The 21,131-nt window shown below is 41.0% G+C and overlaps 2 protein-coding genes across 2 annotated transcripts; one reads left to right on the plus strand and one right to left on the minus strand.

The window, feature by feature from the left end:
• Positions 1 to 3,221: 3,221 nt before the first annotated feature.
• TRIM21 (tripartite motif containing 21) lies at positions 3,222 to 11,727 on the plus strand. Its single transcript, XM_024572654.4, has 7 exons — positions 3,222 to 3,289; positions 4,747 to 5,201; positions 5,686 to 5,781; positions 6,815 to 7,045; positions 8,854 to 8,876; positions 9,558 to 9,658; positions 9,947 to 11,727. The coding sequence occupies exons 2-7, from the start codon at positions 4,794 to 4,796 to the stop codon at positions 10,492 to 10,494; spliced, it is 1,407 nt and encodes a 468-aa protein (XP_024428422.1). The 5' UTR covers positions 3,222 to 3,289; positions 4,747 to 4,793; the 3' UTR covers positions 10,495 to 11,727.
• Positions 11,728 to 17,005: 5,278 nt separating this feature from the next.
• On the minus strand, positions 17,006 to 17,950 carry LOC112316108 (olfactory receptor 52B4-like). The gene has a single exon (XM_024572834.2). It carries the CDS (start codon positions 17,948 to 17,950, stop codon positions 17,006 to 17,008), a length of 945 nt encoding a protein of 314 aa, XP_024428602.2.
• Positions 17,951 to 21,131: the final 3,181 nt, after the last annotated feature.

Here is a 21,131-nt window from a genome sequence, read left to right on the forward strand (position 1 = left end):
CTCTGGTGCTGCTTCCCGGGGTGGGTGGGTTTGTGTACATTCTAGGACCCTCTGGGTCTCTTCAACAAACTCTCCTGTGAGGCTGGGAGTTTCTCCCACTGCTGCCTTAACCCCCACAGGTGTTTTCAATCAGTGATTTGAGGCTTTATTTCCTTCCCCACACTGGAACTCTGGGTTGTGAGGCCTGTCACCCGGTCCACCAGCTGCTGCCTCGCTGGCCAGCTGCAGCTTTGCCCACCCCGCTCCACAATCTGCCATCTGACTGGGTCCACCAGCCGCTGCCTTGCCACAAGTCCTTTCTGCCCGGCTGCCCATCTCCACCCCTCCTACTGGTCTGGACGAATGTTTCTTCTTTATCACCTTGGTTGTCGGACTTCCATACAGTTCAATTTTCTGTCAGTTCTGGTTGTTTTTTGTTTTTTAATTGTTGTTGTCCTTCTTTTGGTTGTGCGAGGAGACACAGTGTGTCTACCTATGCCTCCATCTCGGCCGGAAGTCCAGATTGTTCTTAATTTCAATGTCTCTGGTTATATTTTGTTTCCTTTTTTCTCTTGTTGATTACATCATTTCCTTTTATTATGAAAATTAATTGACAGGAAAATAGAAAGCAAGGTTTGGACCCTTCCACAGCCCTCTCGGCTGCTGATACAGGATGAGGCGGAGGGCCAATTGTACAGCGGGGTAGGTGATGTGTGAGGCACTGCCAAGGTGTGGAAGAACCTTTAATAATCAAATAAGAATGCTTACCTGACTTCTAAATAACGTTAAATACCTAATGTTGCAATGGTAGGTTGAAATATTACTGATGATCACTGTCTCACTAAGTCACCACGAGCACATGTAACGTCTGATGGTGTCAATTCTACTGTCTGCGCTTGGAAGATAGCACACTGGAAGCCACACACCACCGCAAAACTGAAGCCACACATGCATACAAATAGCGAGAGTGTACATACGTTTATTTTAAATGAGATTGCAACACATAATCACAAAAAAAATCTCATGATGTTCTAAGTAATTTTACAATTTTGTGTTGGGCCACAGTCATAGCCAGCCTGGACTGCATGCAGCCCACAGGCCGTAGATTGGACACCCCTGCACTAGAGAAATTCCTCATTATCATTGCCTGATAACAATGGCCAATGTGTTAAAGACAAGAACGTTAAGGACACTGATCCTTCAAGAATGAAGATTTAGGTCACGTCACCAGAAAAAGAACACTGCAGTGCCAACATACTGGGAGTGAATGAGTGGGATTTGGAACGAGTGGCAACATTGGTCTCAGAGCCAATTACCAAGGTGGGGAATGTTGCAGCTATGAGTGTGTTATATTAACTTATCTATGTGTGTATTAGTGAACATGCACCAAAGCAACCCTGTGGTGTATGTATTGACATCCTAATTTAATAGATTAGTCAGTTGAAGCCCAGAGAGATGGCACACAGCTAGTAAATAGCAGGATTAACACTGAATCCATGGCTGCCCTATGATGAGATCTCAGCTTTTCTACCCCTTTTCACAGTGGCTCACTCTGTGCCTGCAGGAAACAACAAAGGGTCTGCAGTGATGTGAAGAAGAGCCCTTTCCTGAGTGTCTGCAAATTCACATACAGGCCTCTCCTTCATCTGATTTTTTTTTCCACTCTTTTGTCACTTTGCTTTCTGGTACTATGTTTCCGAAATCAAATCTGAGTACAGTGGCACAATTTGGACATTAGGTGTTGCCTGATGCAAATTCACTAAGCGAATGCTCTTAAAAACAGATCAGAAATTTCAAAGAAGCATGAAATGCTTTTAGGTTTGCTGAATCTATAGAAAATATTAAGCAAAGCTTGACTTGTGTTTTTACTTAAATTATACAGGGACTGAAAAAAGAAAAAAGCATGAGTTGGAAGAAATTGAGAATTATTCTAGCCTCCCACCCTCCCTCTTTTCTCCATCCTTCTCTACATCTTATGACCATAACCCTACCAACGGCTCCCACAACCTCTGCTTGAACAGACAGGGCAGCTGTTATATCTCTGGGCTGTCACTAAAAGAGGTTCATCCCCAGACCTTTCACCCAGTGCACCTATGCTTACTCTGCTTACTCAAGCAAGTCACTTCTCTCCTTTCAGCCCCAGCGGCCTCTCCTATAATATAAATTTAATAATCACTAAATTGTTATGTGACTATAATACTGTAACGGGATATAGCAACAATATTTACAATAGCCAAAAGGTGGAAGCCACCCAAATGCCCATGACAGATAAATGGATAAACAGAATGGACAGACATACAATAGAAATTAGCCTTTAAAAAAAGGAAATCCTGTCACATGCTACAACGTGGATGAAACTTGAGGCTATTACTGTGAAGTGAAATAAGTCATACAAGAGGACAAATACTGCATGATGCCACTTATTGAGACACCTACAACTGTCAAATTCAGACACAGAAAATAGAATGGTGGCTGTGGGGGCTGAGGGGAGGGGGATGGGCCGTCATTGTTTAAAGGGTGGGGAGGAGTTTCCGTTTGGCAAGATGAAAAAGTTCTGCGGACACTTGGTGGTGACGGCCACATGACAGTGTGAATGTGTTTAATGCTACTGAACTCTACACCTAAAAATGGTTAAGATGGTAAATCTTATGGGTATTTTAGCACCATTTTTAAAATAAAAATAATAATAAATAACCCAAGAAAATCCCTAGCTCAGTGACAAGACAATTGTTGCTCAATAATTTTTAGTTCCCTTCTCACCACTCACTGGTGTGATGCACACCTTAGGGACATGCAAAATAAGTTTCTTACACTCTGATATTAAAAGAATATCAAATCTTCTGAAAAGGACCTGTGTCTGAAAGCAGGAAGCAGATAGTGGCAAGTGAGAAAGGGTGTATAACCTCCTTAAGAGCAGTTCTCACGCGTGGGCACAGCACCTCGGTGTAAGGAGATGGCCCCTCCATCTAATAGATGACATATTTTACTATATTAGATAATGGGGACATGGAAGGGGCACAAAGCAAGGAGCAAATCTGCAAAGCTTTCGCTCTGACCTAGCCTCCCAGAAGCACTAGCCCGGTCGCCAGCAGCTTCTGACCCAGGTGGTGCCTCAACTCCGCCTTCTGTCTCTGTACCACCTCTTGTCCCTCTGTTGCCCCTCCCCCCCACCCCACTGCTTCAGCTTCCCCTCCTGCCCTGACTCCTCCCACTCTCTCCCCTCGGCCCGCCTCCCTTTCCAACGTGCGCCTTATAGGAAATAGAAAGTGAAATAGAAAGCCAGCTGCCCTCCCTTGGGTCCCTTGAAAAGGTGAGTGAACGAGACTGGACTGAGGTACCCCAACCCAGATCTGAAGATTCCCCTTCCAATCAGTCCCCACCCTTAGAGCCTTGGGGATCAGTTTCCCCTTCTCCGCAGCAGGGCTTGCTCAGCCCAAGCCCAGCAGTTCTTCCTGCGCTGGCTGGCCTGCCTGGGGGGAGGCTGGGCTTTGAACGGGATTTCCAAGTCTCCTGGAGGAGCTGGGGCTGCCCTGCTGCTTCCACCAGGGGTGGGACTAGGACCTACGTGAGCTGAAAAAAACCAGAACGGAAACCTGACAGCAGGGTAGTCCGGAGGAGCCCGGTGTGGGGGAGATATGCGATCTTTGAGACTCCCATCCCCAAAAGTCCCGCTCTGGAGGAGAGAGGGGCAGGGTTGTTTAGGATGTTAGCAATGCATGAGGTCTATGCCCTGGAGAAAATGAAGACAGCTGCCTGGGTCCGAATAGCTGAGAGAAGAGCCCAGGGGAGCCCGTGTACATGTGTGTTTGTGTTATAAACATATATATATATATGTATATATATATATGCCCATATATACACACATACAGATTGTATATCTTATAAGAATATACAAAAATAAATGTTTTTTTCTTCCTTTATAATTACTTCTTTAGTACAGATTTATTCTTTAATTAAATTTATTGGGGTAACATTGGTTAATAATATTATATAAATTTCAAGTGTACAACATTTCAATTCCCTGTCTGTGTGCTTACCACCTAAAGTCTAGTTTTCTTCCATTACCATATATTGGGCCCCCTTTACCCAGTTCACCTCCCCCACCCCCCTTCCCCTCTGGTAATCACCATACAGTTGTCTGTGTCTATGAATTTTTTTCTTTGTTTTGTTTGTTCATTCGATACTTATAAAAGTTATATGTAATTTAGTTATATGTAGATATAAATCCCACATGAGTGAAATCATATGTCTGTGTCCTCTTCTGTCTGACTTATTTCAGTTGGCCTAATACTCTCAAGATCCATCCCTGTTGTTGAAGAAAAAATATTCTTATGTATATATTCATATATATATGTATATACATATATGTCTGCTGCCATTTTTGAAGCCTAATGAAGAAGTGTGCAAAGCATGTTGCCCCTTCTCTGGCACATGGAAGGCTTGTAGTAAATGGCCACTATTATTATGGGCAGAAAAGGCCTGGGCACTGAGGGTTTAAGCAGAGATGGATATGATGAAAATAACAGCCCTATCTCTGAGGTTCCCAACAGTTTTCACTCTCCATTTTGGGGACTCAGTTACCCCTTCTATTTGACTAGATCAATGGACCTGACTGTGGAGGAGAAGGTCTTGTTATTCAGGTTAATGTTCCTGTCTTGTTTTAACTCCCTCCAGTTCAACTCTCCCTCTTTTCTTCCTTTGAATTGTTTTGTTTTTCTCACACAACCTTTCTCATCTTCTCCCTAACTCTTATCCTCTCTCCACTAGGTTACCTCAAGCTCTCCACATTGCTCCTTAATAGGCACATTTTCCCAATGGCCTCTGCAATGCCCTTGGCAATGATGTGGGAGGAGGTCACATGCCCTATATGCCTGGATCCCGCAGTGGAGCCAGTGAGCATTGACTGTGGCCACAGCTTCTGCCACGAATGTATCTCTGAGGTCGGGAAAGATGGGGGCAGCTCCTGTCCTGTGTGCCGGAAAAATTTCCTGCTCAGGAACTTCCGGCCCAATCTCCAGCTAGCCAACATGGTGGACAACCTAAGAAAAATCAACCAAGATGCCAAGAAGGGTACAAAGTGGGAGCAATGTGGGGTGCATGGAGAGAAGCTTCACCTATTCTGCGAGAGAGATGGGAAGGCTCTTTGCTGGGTGTGTTCCCAGTCCCGGAAACACCGTGACCACCCCATGGTCCCAATTGAGGAGGCTGCTCAGGAGTACCAGGTGAGGCCTTGGCATAGAGGCGTGAACAGGTAGAAAGGAGATGGGGTCCTAATGAGTGCTTTGTTCCCCAGAGCTGGAGATAGGAGAGAGTTGCCCATAGAGTTGAGGGATTGGAGAAAGGAAGAGTGTTCCCCACCTTCTATGTCTAATTTAAGGATGATCACAACTTTCTCATTCCCCAGGAGCAGGGGTGATGCTATGGGAAATCACTGCAAGCATCATGTTTCCTTGTGGCTTCCTGGTTAATTAGGAATGCGTAGTGCCCCTTCCCTACCACCCCAACAGTGTGGCTCCTTTCTAAGAAATGTGAGCCTTTTTCCAAAGTATTGCCATCCACAAAATTCGTACGCCAATCAGACTCTAGCCCTCCTTCCTTCTCTGCCCTCAGGCTTTTATAAGAACCTGTAGGATCTTTCCCCACCTCACACCACACAACCCTCCTTCTTGGTCTGGTTGGGCATTAACCTGGTATCTTTCTCTGCAGGAGAAGGTTCGGGAGACATTAAGGAAACTGAGAAAAGAGCAAGAGTTTGCTGAGAAGTTGGAAGTGGATCTTTCAATGAAGAGAATAGCCTGGAAGGCAAGAGTCACATCCCAAAAGGAATCTTAGATCAAAAGACTAGACAGGGTCCAGAGTCCTAGCCTCAGAAAAGCCCTAACCTGTCTGAGAAGTGATAGAGTCAGCATATCTCACTCTTCAAGAACCAGCAGTCCTCAGTGTCTCCTGATGGAGGGAAATAAAAAGTATGGAGCTCAAAGAGAGCTCCCAATCAGAAACAAAGATCAAGAGTCTTAGGACAAGGTGCTAAGGAACAAGCCCAGTCTTAGGGATGATCATAGCAGTGCTTTGGTATCTGAAACAGAGCTGTCCCAGGAGAGATACATCAAGTCCTGTCAGGAAATGACAGGGGCTGTAAGGAACAGACTTAAGGAAACCACCAAGGCCTGAGGTAGGAAAACCAGTCTGACCAGATGGTTGCTTGCCTGTCCAGATCATAATCCAAAGTAGAATGGAGAACTAAAGCTTATTCTGCACTGGCGATTTGGAGGTGGGGTGGGTCAGGGATAGAGAGGAGTGAAAGGAACTCATGGCCAATAGATACCAGAACAGGAAGATTTGGGACCAAGGGGAGGTGAACAAAACTGTGATGGCAAAAGGGGTCATCCTGTGTCATTGGGTGACCTAATCACTACCACAAGAGAGCAAGCAAAGAATATCAACAAGACTTTCTTTCCCCAGTACTTAAGAATGGTGTTGTGGGCTTGTCTTTGTGAAGTTGTTCGAGTGAGGACAGGTGTTACTCTCTCAGTAACACTGAGATATGAAGACAAAAGGACACATTTGGGTGCTGACTGGGTTTTGAGAGGAGTTGAGGAAAGTCTCCGAATCCATGGCTGGTGCAGCTATTCTAGGGCTTCTACACTGTGGCCCCCACTTAATCCCAGAAGCCTGACACACTCACATCCCCAGCAAAATGCATATGTGTGTGTTTGTTCCCAGACAGAGCCAGAGTGGTGAGTCTCCAGGAAGTAGAAGTGGGTATGGACACATCCATTCCCAAAACTTAGGAGATTTTAATAAAACCACCTCTCTCTTTTCATTGACACCAAAGGGGAAAGTTGAGACACACAGATTGCGAATTCACACAGAGTTTGAGCAGCAGAAAAACTTCCTGGCTGAAGAGGAACAGAGGCAAATGCAGAAACTGGAGAAGGAAGAGAAGGAACAGCTGCGAATCCTGGGGGAGACGGAGGCCAAACTGGCCCAGCAGAGCCACATCCTGCAGGAACTAATCTCAGAGCTGGAGAGGAGAAGCCGGAGCTCAGAGCTGGAGCTGCTGCAGGTGAGACTGGGGAGAGGCTCCCAATCTGCACCAAGGAGGAACCAAACAGAAGCCAGGGCTCTCTGGGGCTACCATCACAGCAAACAGAAACCCAGTCCCTGGAATTTTCTTAAATGAAACAAACTGAAATTCAGAACCATGAGTGGTTTGCAATCAAGGCATGGAAAGATATAGATTTAGGAGGGAGTATTCCATGCAGCAATTTTTAAAAAGTGGACGTCTCTGGTAAGTGCCTGCTCTAACGTGTACCAGGTTCATGACCTTGAGCAAGGTCCTTAGTCTTTCTGAGTATCAGGTTTCTCATAGTTAAATGGATATTATACTATTACATATCTCAAAGAATTTTGTGAGGATTAAATCAGAATCCACTAAAACTCTTTGATGAATGTCTGGCCATGGGAAGGGTTTCAAAAACACTAAAAATACTGAGCTGAAAATTAAGAGAGAGTAGCCCAGCCCCGGCCCTGTTACCAGTTTTCTCCATAACTCTAGGTTAAGTCATTTTTTCCTTTCCTAGACCTAATTCCTCCATTTGTGAAACAAGGGAGAGGAAGTGGCCTAAATAACAAGGATTTCCCAAACTTTAGTTATAAATGTATCACCTTTATACTTTCTGCTACTTCAGTGAACTACCTAAGGGTTTTTAACATGTTATTTTTCCTTTAAATTATCTCATTCTTTTAGCAGCATAAATTTAGTTTAAAAGGAAATTTGTCCTAACCGATAGTAGCCAAGAAATCTCATACTGTTGACATTGATATTGTTACTGATATTTTTTCTACTTCATAACAAAAATAATAACTGCATGTTATTAAATAGCACATATTACACGCCAGGCATTGACTCCCTTATGACAATGTGATAAGGTGGTACTCCTATTAGCCCCATTTTATACATGAGAAAACTAAGGCACAGGGATGTTAAGAGACCAAGTGAGATACTAAAGCTAAATAGCTTGACTAAGTTCACCCAAATAGTAAGAGATAGAGCTAAAATTAAAATAAGTACATAACTTTTTTTAATTCATCAATGTATATTCTACTTAAAATGACCTCATATCCACCAATGATTTGTTTGCCTCACTTTGGGAAACTAGGAATGCGATGGTCTCAAAAGTCCCTTCTGTTGTAAGAGTCTACATTTCTTTCTGTTTGGGCAAAAAAGCTAACTGGAGCAGTGGACTTGGAAGGCTCTCTTCTTCCCCTTATCTAAATCTTGCTTTGACTCAACATTGAGCCAAGCTTCTAAAGCACTTTTGTTGAGACCTAGGAGCCTGCCAGTTCCAGATAAGGACTCCCAGCCTGGGCAACAAAATACTCTCAGGTGATTTGACTTTACATGCATGAGGCAGCAACATTAACTACAGCACAGAGCAGAGCTTTAACCGCCCAGCCTTTTCTTCCCAGACAAGTCAAGCCCACAAATGAGAGAGAGCAGTTTCTGTGCATCCTGATTTGGCTAATCTTTCCCTGTGACTGTCTCTGGGCCTCAGCCAGCCTTGGCTATTTGCTCCTTTCCACTCTACTGGACCTGTTCGTCTCCCCAAGAATTGGGTCCGTCTAATTTGTTTTCTGAGTCCTTAAACAGATCACCCTTCTCTTGGCTGTAGGTTACATGTGGTGACCCCACAAGCACCTACACATCCCTCTGTTCCAAGTTGGTCAGAAATGTCTTTCAGGCCATGGCCCAGAGGAACTGAGCAGAGCAATGCCTGTGACCTCAGAGTGTTGTCTCATTACCCATAGGACTGGAGTCTCAGTCGTTAACCCATGATTCTGGAACTTACTTTCTGTCTCCTTTTTCCTCAGGAGGTGAAAAGTATCCTGGAAAGGTAAGGAGAGGTTTTCTTTGCTAGAGAAAGGGGGGGCAGGAAGTGTATTTACCTGAGTAAAAGATTATTGAGTTGGAAAAACATGCACTGAAGTTTTCCCCTCCTCCTTCCTATGCTCAAAGATCCAGTCCTTCATAAAATACTTTCTGGTTTCAGAAGGCTAATTAATGGGCACCTCAGTTGGTGAGTTGCCCAAAATAATTGGACTGTAACATCTTCACAAAGTGAAGCCTTGACAAACAGGGAAATTCTGGGAGGTTCTAAGTCTGCAGCCTGCTGGGATTCCTTTAAAAAACATCCAACAAGTTACCAACCTCCCGGAAAGAGCTGTGGTCAGAAATGGTAAGACCCACAGTGTGGGCGAGACTCCTTGAGGTTCCTTAGGGAATGATTTCACACATATCATATATCCACGCCCTGCCTATAAAATGAAAGTGTGCTTTTGTGGTGACCCCAGGCATGGAGAGGAGGTATAGACTCTCCACATGCCTCAAGAGGCCCTTGTGACCCAAAAGGCTGGATAGGAAGTAAATCCCATCCCCAGGGATCCTAACACAACAGGTATTTTTAAATCTGTGTTGAATTAAATTATCAGTCATCCACAGAGGCAGTTATAGCATTAGAGTTCAGGGAGGGTGGGGTAGCAGTTGGAGACAGGATATCTAACTCTATTTTCCCCAGATGTGAGTCCTGGAACCTGGAACAGCTGAATGTCATCTCCCCAGACCTGAGGAGTGTGTGCCTTGTGCCAGGGCTGAAGACGATGCTGAGGACATGTGGAGGTGAGGCAAGCTACAGGAGTATTGGACTGGCCTGCTAAGCAGCAATGAGATAACAAGGGTACAGAGTAGATCCAGGGTCAAGAAGGGATGGCAGGTCAAAGTAGGTGGGGCAGGAACAGAGCTCAGGAAAGTGGCCCCCTCAAAGGTCCCAGACAAGGGCTAGAGCTGGCTGGGGTGTCATTTCATCACACAGTAAGGCTCAGGCTCACCCTCTCACCCCCCTACCGCAGACACAGGGTTAGTGACTCCCCACACTCTCCCATCCTGACCGTGGTGCTCTCTCTGCAGTACACATCACTCTGGATCCATACACAGCCAATCCGTGGCTCATCATTTCAAAGGATCAGAGACAAGTGAGGCTTGGAGATACCCAGCAGAAGGTGCCTGACAATGAGGAGAGATTTGATACTTATCCCATGGTCCTGGGTACCCAGCGCCTTGACTCTGGAAAACTTTACTGGGAGGTGGATGTAACAGGAAAGGACACCTGGGACCTGGGGGTTTGTAGAGACTCTGTGCAGAGGAAGGGGCATTTTTTGCTTGGCACCATCAATGGCTTCTGGACAATTTGGCTGTGGAACAAACAAAAATATGAGGCTGGCACCTGCCCGCAGACTCCCCTCCACCTTTCAGTGCCTCCACGCCGAATTGGGATCTTCCTGGACTATGAGGCCAACACCATTTCTTTCTATAACATCACTGACCATGGCTCCCTCATCTACACCTTCTCTGACTGTGCCTTCAGTGGACCCCTGCGGCCTTTCTTCAATACTGGTTTCAATGACAGCGGAAGAAATGCAGCCCCTCTGACCCTCTGTCCTCTGAGCATGGGGTGATATGGATCCACTGACTGTTGATGGCTCTCTCTGGTCACTGACACCCCTTTTGTTGATCCCCCCTCCTCAGCCACTGACCCTGCCTTATTTTTCTTTTTTGTTGTTGTTGTTCAATTATAGTTGTCTTCCCACCCCTGCCTTTTTTTCTCCCCACCCCTGCCTTATTTTTCCATGAACTCTGAGCCACCTTTGTCCCTGCAGAGGTGTCAGCATACCAGCAAGCCAACTTTGACAACAGGTCACTGAATATGTCAAATGATCTTCAATATCTATATTCCTGCCTTAGGTCGCTTATGATTTCTCCATGAAATAAAATACTTACATTTGGTCCAAATTCATCTGCATCAACCAAAACATATTTCTGCCTTCTTTATGTGACTCAAGTTTTGTCTTCTACCTGTTTTGTTTTGGATTAAAGTCAAAGCAGAATAGCCTGTGGTTGCCACAAAAGCACTGAAAAGCCTGCTTCTATTTCCGGCATCCTATGTTTGTGAAGCAGGGTTTTCTGCAGTGACAGCAACCAGAATGAGATTATGGAGTAGAGTGGACAAAAGCAACACACTCTGGGTGTCACTGTCTCCCGTCACCCCCAGATGGGACTGTCCAGTTGTGGGAAAACAAGCTCAGGGCTCCCACTTATTCAGCATTATGGTGAGTTGTATAATTATTTCATTATGTATTACAATGTAATAATAATAGAAGTAAAGTTCACAATAAATGTAATGCACTTGAATCATCCCAAAACCATTCCCCCACCCCAGTCCGTGGAAAAATTGCCTTCCATGAAACTAGTGAGGTGCCAAAAAGGTTGGGGACTGCTGGCTATAAATCACACAGCTCCTTTCACACAGCTGCATTTATCTCCAGTCTGACACAATGCCACATAAATAGTGAGTATTCTATAAATATTTCCTAAAAAATTAAGTGGCTAAATATTCCACTCTGGTGACATACTACAATAGTTTACGCATTCCACTATTATTGAATATTTGCATAGCTTCCATTTTTCTCTGTTAAAAATAGCCTGTGATACAATGGAATTCTACGCAGCAGAGAGAAAGAAGGAGCTTATACCCTTTGCAACAGCATGGATGAAACTGGAGAGCATTATGCTAAGTGAAATAAGCCAGGAAGTGAGGGACAAATACCATATGATCTCACCTTTATCTGGAACATAAGCAATAGAAGAAAAAAGCAAACAAAATATAACCAGAGACATTGAAGTTAAGAACAATCTAACAATAGCCAGGGCGGGGGTGGGGGGTGGGGGCGGGGACAGTGGGTAGAGGGGATTACAGGAACTACTATAAAGGACACATGGACAAAACCAAGGGGGAGGGTGGAGAGGGAGGAGGGAGGCGGGTTCACCTGGGGTGGGGTGGAGGGATGGGGAGAAAAGGCATACAACTGTAATTGAATAACAATAAAAAAAAAATAGCCTGTGATAAACATTTATATATAAACTTGTGTATACTTTCTGAATTATTTTAAGTATCTGATACTCAAAAGAAGGAAATTTTTGTAACAATGTTTCCATTTCCATGTAATGTCTTTATTATCAAAATTTTTCACAGTTTAATCATTAAATTTTTTCTGTGAAAGAGCTACTTTTTTTTTCACTGGAAACCGACTTTGAACAAGGCAGCATGCAATACGGGAGTAACCAGACAGATGCCTTTGGGAAGTTTACGGTACAGAGCAAAAAATAGACAATAAGGAAAAAAGAAAAAGAAAAATCCTCTAGTTAAGTATTTTTGTCCATTAAAATTTTGGTGCCATATATTTAGAACTTGTGGAAGCCCTTGATATTTTAAAGATATAAACACATTTGGGAGCATTCTTGTTTCATATTTCCCAGGTCTTATTTCAGATTAACGCTCATTCACTTTCTTGTAGAAGTTCATGCCACCCTGAGAACCATTATCTACCTTTTCCACCTTTTCCTACTCCTCACTGTGTCCGAAGGCCTCCTAGAGTTCCTCACAAACAAATGCATGCAAGTCTGGCACTGGTGTCATTAGGACTTCAAAGGCCATGTGGAAAACTGATTCTTCATGCTGTGTTCTTGATTGAATTTTCCCCCTATCTCAATTGCATTTCCCTTTATCGTATTTTAGTTATATATGCCCATAATCACATCCTTTCTCCACTTCCAAAGTCACAAATTCAAACATCCTACTGTCTAGACACAATTACATGCCCAAGTTTGTGGTAACTATGCCTATTTTTTTTACTATGTCTATTTTTTAACTTCACAAAAACTGCTCATCTATTAACACTACAATTTTCTTTCTTAACTACCAGTCCACCCTGTGTGATTCTTAATTAAGTTTAGATTCCATGCCCTTTATTATAATAAATTTCTTTTAAGTATGTTCAAATCCTTAAATCTTTTCCTTCATTCTAACTGGTCCATCCCAACATAATTATGAACCAAATCAATACCCATATTTGGGTAGCCACCTGGAGAACAGAATGGTGCCACTTAAATGATTACCACCTCTTACTAATAACAGAGCCCAGCAAACTTACACATTTGCTCAAGACAGCTCACTCCACCTAATTAGTACTCAATATGTGCACCCTATACACACTTCCAGCCTTGACTCCAGAACCTACCTGGTGACTCTGGAATAAAAGCTTGCCTACTTCAGCAGAACCAATATGTAGGAAACCCACACAAATTCAAGATACTAAATTTAAAACATATCTGTATCTGCTCCCACCCACGTGTGCTTCTTTCTTGTTGAAGAAACTGTCTCCTGTCAAAGAATCATCTCTTCGATTGTTCTCTGGACACCAATAAGCAAGACTGGCCTGAGCATTCATAACCATGGACCTGCAAAATACTATAATTTAGGGCTAAAATTTGCACTATCTGCATAGCTCAGAAATTAACCAATAGCTGTCCTAATGAGGAGAACCCTTTGAAATAGCACATGAGCATGTAAAAAATATATTCAGTGTAATTGTACTTAGTTAAGGAATCGCAAATTGAAACAACAGTGAGATGCCACTACATACATATTAGCTTGGCTAAAATCCAATACACTGACAAAACGAAATGCAGGTAAGAATGTGGATCAACAGGATTCTTATTTTTACTGACAGGAATGCAAAATGATAAAGCCACTTTGGAAAACAGTGGCAGTTGTATTCAAAGGTTAACATACTTTTATCATATGATCCAGCAATCGTGCACCTTAGAATTTACCCAAAGGAGCTGACAACTTAAGTTCTACATGAAAACCTGAACATGGGTGTTTATAGAAGCTTTATGCATAATTGCCAAACCTTGCAAGCAACCAAAATGTTCTTGAACAAGTGAATGTATAACAAAAACTCTGAAACATCCATGCAATGGAATATTATTCAGCAATATGAATAAATGGGCTATCAAGCCACATAAAAAAAGATATGTAGAAATCATACATGGATATTAACTAGGTAAAAGAAGGCAGACTGTAAAGCTTACATACTGTATGATTCCAAACTTATCACATTCAGAAAAAGACCACAGCATGGAGATAGTAAAAAATCAGTGATTTCTAAGAGTTTGAGGAGAGCAAGGAAGGAATAAATATAAGGTACACAAGGGATTTTTAGGTCATTAAAAATACCCTGTATGATACTATAATATTGGATACATGCCATGTATTTTTCAAAACCCATAGAATTTTACAACAGAGTATACCCTAATTAAACCATGCATCTTTATTAGTAAAAATGAATCATTAATTCATTAATTGTGACACATATGCCACACCAGTTCAAGATGCTACTAACAGGGGAAACTCTCTAGGAAGGAAGGAAGGAAGGGGAAGAATGTACATGGTAACTCTCTGTACTTTCCACTCAATTTTTCTGTAAACATAAAACTGCTCTAAAAAACAGTATCTAATTTTTTTAAATGCAGTACTTGGAATAAAACAAAACTCAATGGATGGATTAAATAAGATTTATATAGAGCTAAAGAGATCATTAGACTTGAAGATAGATTAGAAAAGTATATCCCAATGTGACACAAAATAACAAAGAGATGTTAAGTACTTGTAGGATAAAGCCAGAAGATAGAACTCAGAGAAAGAACATCTTTAATAAGAAATACAGGCAAAAAAAGAAAAGAAAAAGAAATACAAATGGACTACACTTATCACTTAAAGGACATTAACCTGAACCATATGGGCAGGAAATACTTGGAAGTAAAAGATATAAAACGGCTTACTAAGAAAATACTAACCAATAGAAAACTTCTGCAGCTACATTCATAATCAACTAAACAGTATACAAACAATATCAAAATTGTCATGTTTAGGAAACCAGCTGTTCCAGAGCAAAAATATAAGAATTATAAGAAACTGGTAAATAATCATCCCTGTGAGATATTTAATACTTTTCCCAAGAATTGCTGAATAATTTTTAATTGGTATGTATATAGAAGCTTTGAAGAGTACAACTAATAAGCTTTTCTATCTAGTATTTAACTTATACTGCATATTAGGAAATCTGTACCACTTTATTGCATAACAAACATCATATATAATGTTACAGAAAAAGCTAACTTCATCACAAGTGTAGAAAGATATAGTCATATAAAATACTAACAACGCACTAAAATTTAACAATTATGCCTCAGTTTTCTAATTATGTTATTGAAGTTTGTCATTTTTATCTAGTTTTGTTTATTTAATAATGTAATTGGTAAAAAATTAAGTATTAAAAAGTATACCATAAAAAACCTAGAAGAAAAATCTAAGAATAATAGTCAAATCTGAGATATAAAAAAATAGTCTCACACTAAAACAATTAAACCTTCAAAGAATGATGAATTTGAAAATATTTTATATATCCATTTAAATAAAACAAAAGCCAACCAAACCAATCAGAGAAAATTACAGAAATTATAACCTGAGAAGCACTTTCAATAAATATTAATACTGTGGGGAAGTTAGATATTCTCTCTGAGCCTCAAATTACCTGTCTGTAAAGTGGAAATAATAGCAACAATAACAAGTCTAATGTAAAGATTAAATAAAATCAGATATGAAATAAGATTTGCACAGGTTCAATAAATAATTGTTACTATTAATCCACAAAGCAATATAATATCCAGTAAACACAATAAAATGTGTTCAAGGACAAAAAGAAAATTATTTTACCTAATCACATGGCTAATTTTTAAAAATAGACTACTTGCAAAATGCCGATGAGGGTGCAATAAGTTTTGGCACTGTCATATATTTCTAACAAGTATGAGAATTAATAACAATTTCCCTTGAAACAATTTTCCAATGTACCAGAGGAGCCTAAAGTCTTCACACCCCTGACCTATTAATTCTTCTTGAGGCTAAAAATCATGCAAAGCTTAATACACAAAAAAACAGACAAATCTTATGTACAAAATTCTCCCTAGAATAGCATTTATATTGTCAATGAAACATAAGTATTAAAAAATAAAAGGAGGAACACTACCTCAACTAGTATAAAAAAGAATTTTTAAATGATACTTTCTTCATACAGAATTAAAAGACATATAATGTAAACATTAAAATTATTATAGATTCCTAAATGTATTGTCCTGTAAAAATGGAACAGTAAATTTCTCTGGGTGGTGGGTCATGCGCAATTTTAATTTTCTTTTTATCATTTTTCTATGGAATACTTACATAAAAAGAATTAAATGTTTTCAAAAGAAGCATTGACAATTTGGTGTCACCTCACAGAACAAGTAGTACTTCACCTAGAGAGGAGGTGGTTAATAATGACTTTACAGAGTCGGTGACACCAAGATGGGCACTGTAAGAGGTATGATGGGAATTCTTTCAAAAGTCAAGGAGCGGAGAGGTCATTCCAGGCAAATGGGTCACTTAGGGGAAATGTATTTAAAAACATGCCTGAACATGGAGAGATTGGAGATACCCAGTCCCTTAAGACTGAAGTACAGATTGCATGAGAGTGATATGGAAATTGTTGCTGGGAGGTCTGAATTTATTCTGTACCATATTAAGGGGGATGGCCTTTGAGAAACTACACCCAAAAAGTCAAAAGTTGTGAGCACAGCTCTCTTAATGTCCTCTTAACACCCATGATATTTTGAGAAAATATATAAAGGAATGAAGATTTTACATGGATGTCCATGGATGTGATGAGGTGTCTCAGGGTTTGACATAGCTCAAGATGGAAAACGTACTGTTATCTATATGATAATCTTAATATTACATTGACTATTCTCAAGGTTGAGTTGAATATTAGAGTTAGACATGACTACTAGAGAGCAACCTGTCTATTCCCCAAATAATGAGCTGTAAGAATCTCAGTCAACACACAGGCACTACTTTCAGATTGATCAGAGAAGCAAGTCTCACAGCCCCAGGTAGTTTGTTCCAGAGGCCCCTAACTCCTTGAGTCATTTTTCCTAGTGACTCAGTTGTAGGGCTCCTGTTCACTGCTACCAAAGCACACTCATGGAGGGCCAAAATTCCTGAGACACCAGTCTCTGCCCTTGCCAAAGTCATTTCTGCTTTGCAAACAACAAATGAACTACTTGGTCTCGTATCTGTTTGGTCTTGACCCCATAAATGATAGGATTGAGCATAGGAGGAACAAGCATGCTGACATTGGCCAGCAGGATGTGGACATGTAGTGGGACATGGCGTCCAAAGCGCTGAGTGAGGACTGAGAAGATCCCAGGACCATAAAAGAAGATGATGACACAGACGTGGGAGCCACATGTGTTGAGAGCTTTGTGGCGAGCATCTCGGGAAGGAATATGGAAGACAGCACAAAGAATCAGAACATAGGAAACAAAAATTAGGACAATATCTAGGATCACTGTTGACGTTAAGACAAAAAATCCATACCAGATGTTGACTCGGATGTCATCACAGGAATACTTGGCCAAGCCAATGTGTTCACAGAATGTATGTGGGAGGATGTTATTCCTGCAAAAAGTCAGCCTCTTTAGAAGAAATATCATGGGGAAAATTGTGCCATGCGCTCTCAGCAAAACAGCCACACCAATCTTCCCTATCAGAGAGTGGGTGAGGATCATGGTGTACCTCAGTGGGTAACATATTGCAATGTAGCGATCAAATGCCATGATCAGCAAGATGCCTGACTCAGATATGAAGGAGGAATGCTGAAAGTAGAGCTGGGCAATGCAGCTATTAAGAGAGATTTCCCTACTATTGCACCAGAAAATGGCCAATGCCTTGGGCTCTGTTGTCGTGGCAAAGACAATGTCAACTCCGGCCAGCATACAGAGGAAAAGATACATCGGTTCATGAAGGCTGCTCCTGACGAGGATAATAAAGATGAGAAGACCATTTCCAAGGAGGGCAAAGACATAAGAGATAAATAAGGGGATGGAAATCCACATGTGTAGGTCCTCCCGACCTGGAATGCCCAGCAGGTAGAAGACTACATGGTTAACACCAGTGTGGTTGAAGCTAGCCATTCCCAAGGCAGGCTAATGTGAACTTTAACTTCACCTAATAGAGGTAAAGAGAAACAGAGATTACATGTAAATATTTTCATTGAGTTTTCTGGTTAAATATATCAAATTAAATGCCTGCTTTTACCACAGTCTCCTCCTAATGTCCTGCTAAAACGTTAGTAAAATAACGTCATAAAATCGAAAGCAAAAAAGAAACTAATAGCAGAAAAGTAGCAACAACATTTTGAAAGCAGATGGATGACTACTGACTAAACAAATAGAATAAAACTAATACTTCAAATTGAAAACAAGAGTCAAGATAATTTTTACAGTAAAACCCAAATAGTCTCAAGAATTAAAGGTATCATATACTTCTCTAATAGAGATAAATGGACTTTTTTAAGGATTTTTATGGAAAATCTTTATAAAGAACATCTAGTCTACTGGATCCTCTTTCCCAACCTGTTCATCCAGACACCACTTTTCTTAGCAGAATATGGAGGTTTATTTCCTGGTGAGGATAAACCTGGAAAATTCTGGCAAATCTAAGCACAGCTGGGGCAAGGGTATTATGCTAAATGGGACAGAGGATTAAAGAAAGGCTACATACTGAACAAAATGAAACCCCAGTGAACTTAACCTCTTAAGTATGCCTGCCACTGCTAGCTTACAAACCCTATATCCATATCTTACAATTCATTTTGATTTAAGAATGAGGCACTAAAAAGTGATTCGAGGTTCTATGTGTGGCCATAGGATTTGTTTAGGGAGACATTTCCTGTCAAATTACTCCCATTAAGAGGTGGAGGTGGGGGAGGGAGGTGGGTTTGGCTAGGTTGGGGTGGAGGGGTGGGGAGAAAATGCAGACAACTGTAATTGAACAGCAATAAAAAAATGTTTAATTAAAAATTTTTTAAATAAATCTATTTTTCCACTAAAAAAAAGAATTTTACATCAAAATATGGCAAAAATTTTAAGAGTAGAAAAAGTTATTTAATATCTTAAAAGACCTCAAAAGATTTACGTCCCATGTCACAGGAAGCTACTAGAAGATAAGCACCACCAAAATAAGGAAATGAATCAAAAATAGGGAAACACAGGCTCCAACAAAAGAGCTCAACCTAAGTGATATAATACAGGAGACAGTATAGGCTCTGAAAGAGTGAGGGAATTTCTTGAACAATAGGGAAGGCCCACAACTGTGAAGAGTCCTAGGCTATTATGAATCTAGATTGAATCAAAGGGATAAAGGCCACACAAAGGAAAGTCTCAAAGGAAAAAAAAAACTTGTTGCGAAAGAATTTACATTTCTAGTATAAAGTAAGGCACATAAAAACTAGGCAAACAAAAAAATAGATAATCATTTACTCTGGGGGAGAAAACAATGTTGTATAAGAAAAGAAATGCGATCGTATGTCATTATATACCTCAGGTATTATAATCATAATAATATAAACATAAATATGTATTTTCAAAATCAATCATCAGGAAAAGGGAAGTCTGCATGGTCTGAATGTGTGTGTCGGGGAGGGCAAAAGGCTTACATGTAGGCAAGCTAAATATCTTTCATATAAGGAAGTCAGTGGGCAACATATATAAATGATTAAAATATATATAAAACAAGAAATAGTGCTATAAGCATGTTGTTTGTCTATATGGAGATAAATACTAAAGAAACAACTATAAAGTGTTAAAGTGGTTTTTCTGTGGAGTAGGAATCAGAAGTGGAATGGGACAGGGAATCTCTATTTTTTAAATAGGAGAGTTTTTTTAAATAGGAGAGCTTTTACTATGCACATACTCTATGAGTATATTCATAGAGTATATGCATAGTATTACAAAAACATAATTAAAAACAAGTTACTGCAATTAACTGCCTGGATCTCCTTCACCTAAAACAAATTTTTAGCTGCTCATACCTCAATCTCTCTCTCTCTCTCTCTCTCTCTCTCTCTCTCTCTCTCTCTCTCTTCATTTTAAATTTTGCACCCCAAATCCCTATTCTCTCTGGGTACCAGATTACCCATTAGAGAACACAGAGTGGCTCAATTAAACTGACTCCTCTCTCTTAAGAGGGAAGTCTGGGGAGGCATTAAAGCAGGTGTAGACAGTCTGCTGGAAATGTTTCCTGCAGTGAATGATTGCCTCCTGTACATTGCATGCTATTAAAAAAAAAAAAAAACATACTTTTCCAAGGAATGCCATATTCCTAGAGGAAATGGAAAAAGTGTCACCAGAAACAATGAGGTCACAGGGGTACACCATAGACAAAAGAACAGGTGAAGGCAAGAAGAACAGCCAGAGATAAAATAGGATCAGAAGTTGGATGGAGAACTGCCTTCAGCAGCTGATGGAGGCTTTGAGAAAAGGAACAGTGGTGAGGGTGGGGGCAGTGTTTTGGTTGGAGATATACAGGAAAGTCAAGGAGTTGGGGAATGGCCTTTGGAAGCAGTTGCCTAGAAAAATTCCTGGTCCAATTTTAATTTTATCCTAAAAGACTCTTCTCCATGCCTCCTTCCAAAGGAAGTTTTTCTGAGCCTGCCCCAGACATTTCCCTACTTTGTGCTGCTGAGCACTTTTGCTGTCCCTCTCACCTGGAACTTCTTAGAATCAGCAAGGGTAGCAGTTCTTTGTCTACAAAATCCATCTCCACCAAGTCACAATGTTCTGAATATTACAAAACATATCTTATTAGTCAGAAACTACGTCTTTATCTATGAAGCACCTCTAACAAATTTTGAATTCTTTAACAGATTAGACATGTCCTTTCATCACTGTGTACCTAGAACACAGCACAGCAGGAAAGGCAAACAGGAGAGTAGGAAGGAAGGAAGCCAGGCGAGAGAGATTTAAGATTAGTGACCAAAGCAAGGTTTTCCTTTGAGGACTCAGGTTCCTGAATCCAAATGAGACTTAGAAAGTCCTGTGAGAACCCTCTCTTTCTTTCCTACCAGCACAAATGTTGGCCACAGGTCTCCTCTACAATGTGTTCACAATCTGTTCAAAGACTGCAGACAAAGAGCCTGCTACTCCAACATCACAAATTAGTTCCATTACTTTGGGCCTGTGAGATCTAATATCTAGGCCTACTCTCCTCTATTCCTAGAATCTCACCTCATGTATGACAAAGTCAGTCATCAGCTTCAGACCAGAAATGGACCCAGTGACCAGAGGAAACCCAGAGAATTGCAAATGAGACTAC

The sequence above is a fragment of the Desmodus rotundus genome, chromosome 5 (assembly GCF_022682495.2).
Source record: "Desmodus rotundus isolate HL8 chromosome 5, HLdesRot8A.1, whole genome shotgun sequence".
Taxonomy (NCBI): Eukaryota; Metazoa; Chordata; class Mammalia; order Chiroptera; family Phyllostomidae; genus Desmodus; species Desmodus rotundus.

What these genes read in the sequence shown, in the direction of transcription:
- LOC112316108 (XM_024572834.2), bottom strand. Translation starts at nt 17,950, where the DNA reads ATGGCTAGCTTCAACCACACTGGTGTTAACCATGTAGTCTTCTACCTG.
- TRIM21 (XM_024572654.4), top strand. Translation starts at nt 4,794, where the DNA reads ATGGCCTCTGCAATGCCCTTGGCAATGATGTGGGAGGAGGTCACATGC. An exon ending in GTGAAAAGTATCCTGGAAAG is followed by an intron (nt 8,877 to 9,557) that starts GTAAGGAGAGGT and finishes TATTTTCCCCAG; the next exon opens with ATGTGAGTCCTGGAACCTGG. An exon ending in GATGCTGAGGACATGTGGAG is followed by an intron (nt 9,659 to 9,946) that starts GTGAGGCAAGCT and finishes CTCTCTCTGCAG; the next exon opens with TACACATCACTCTGGATCCA.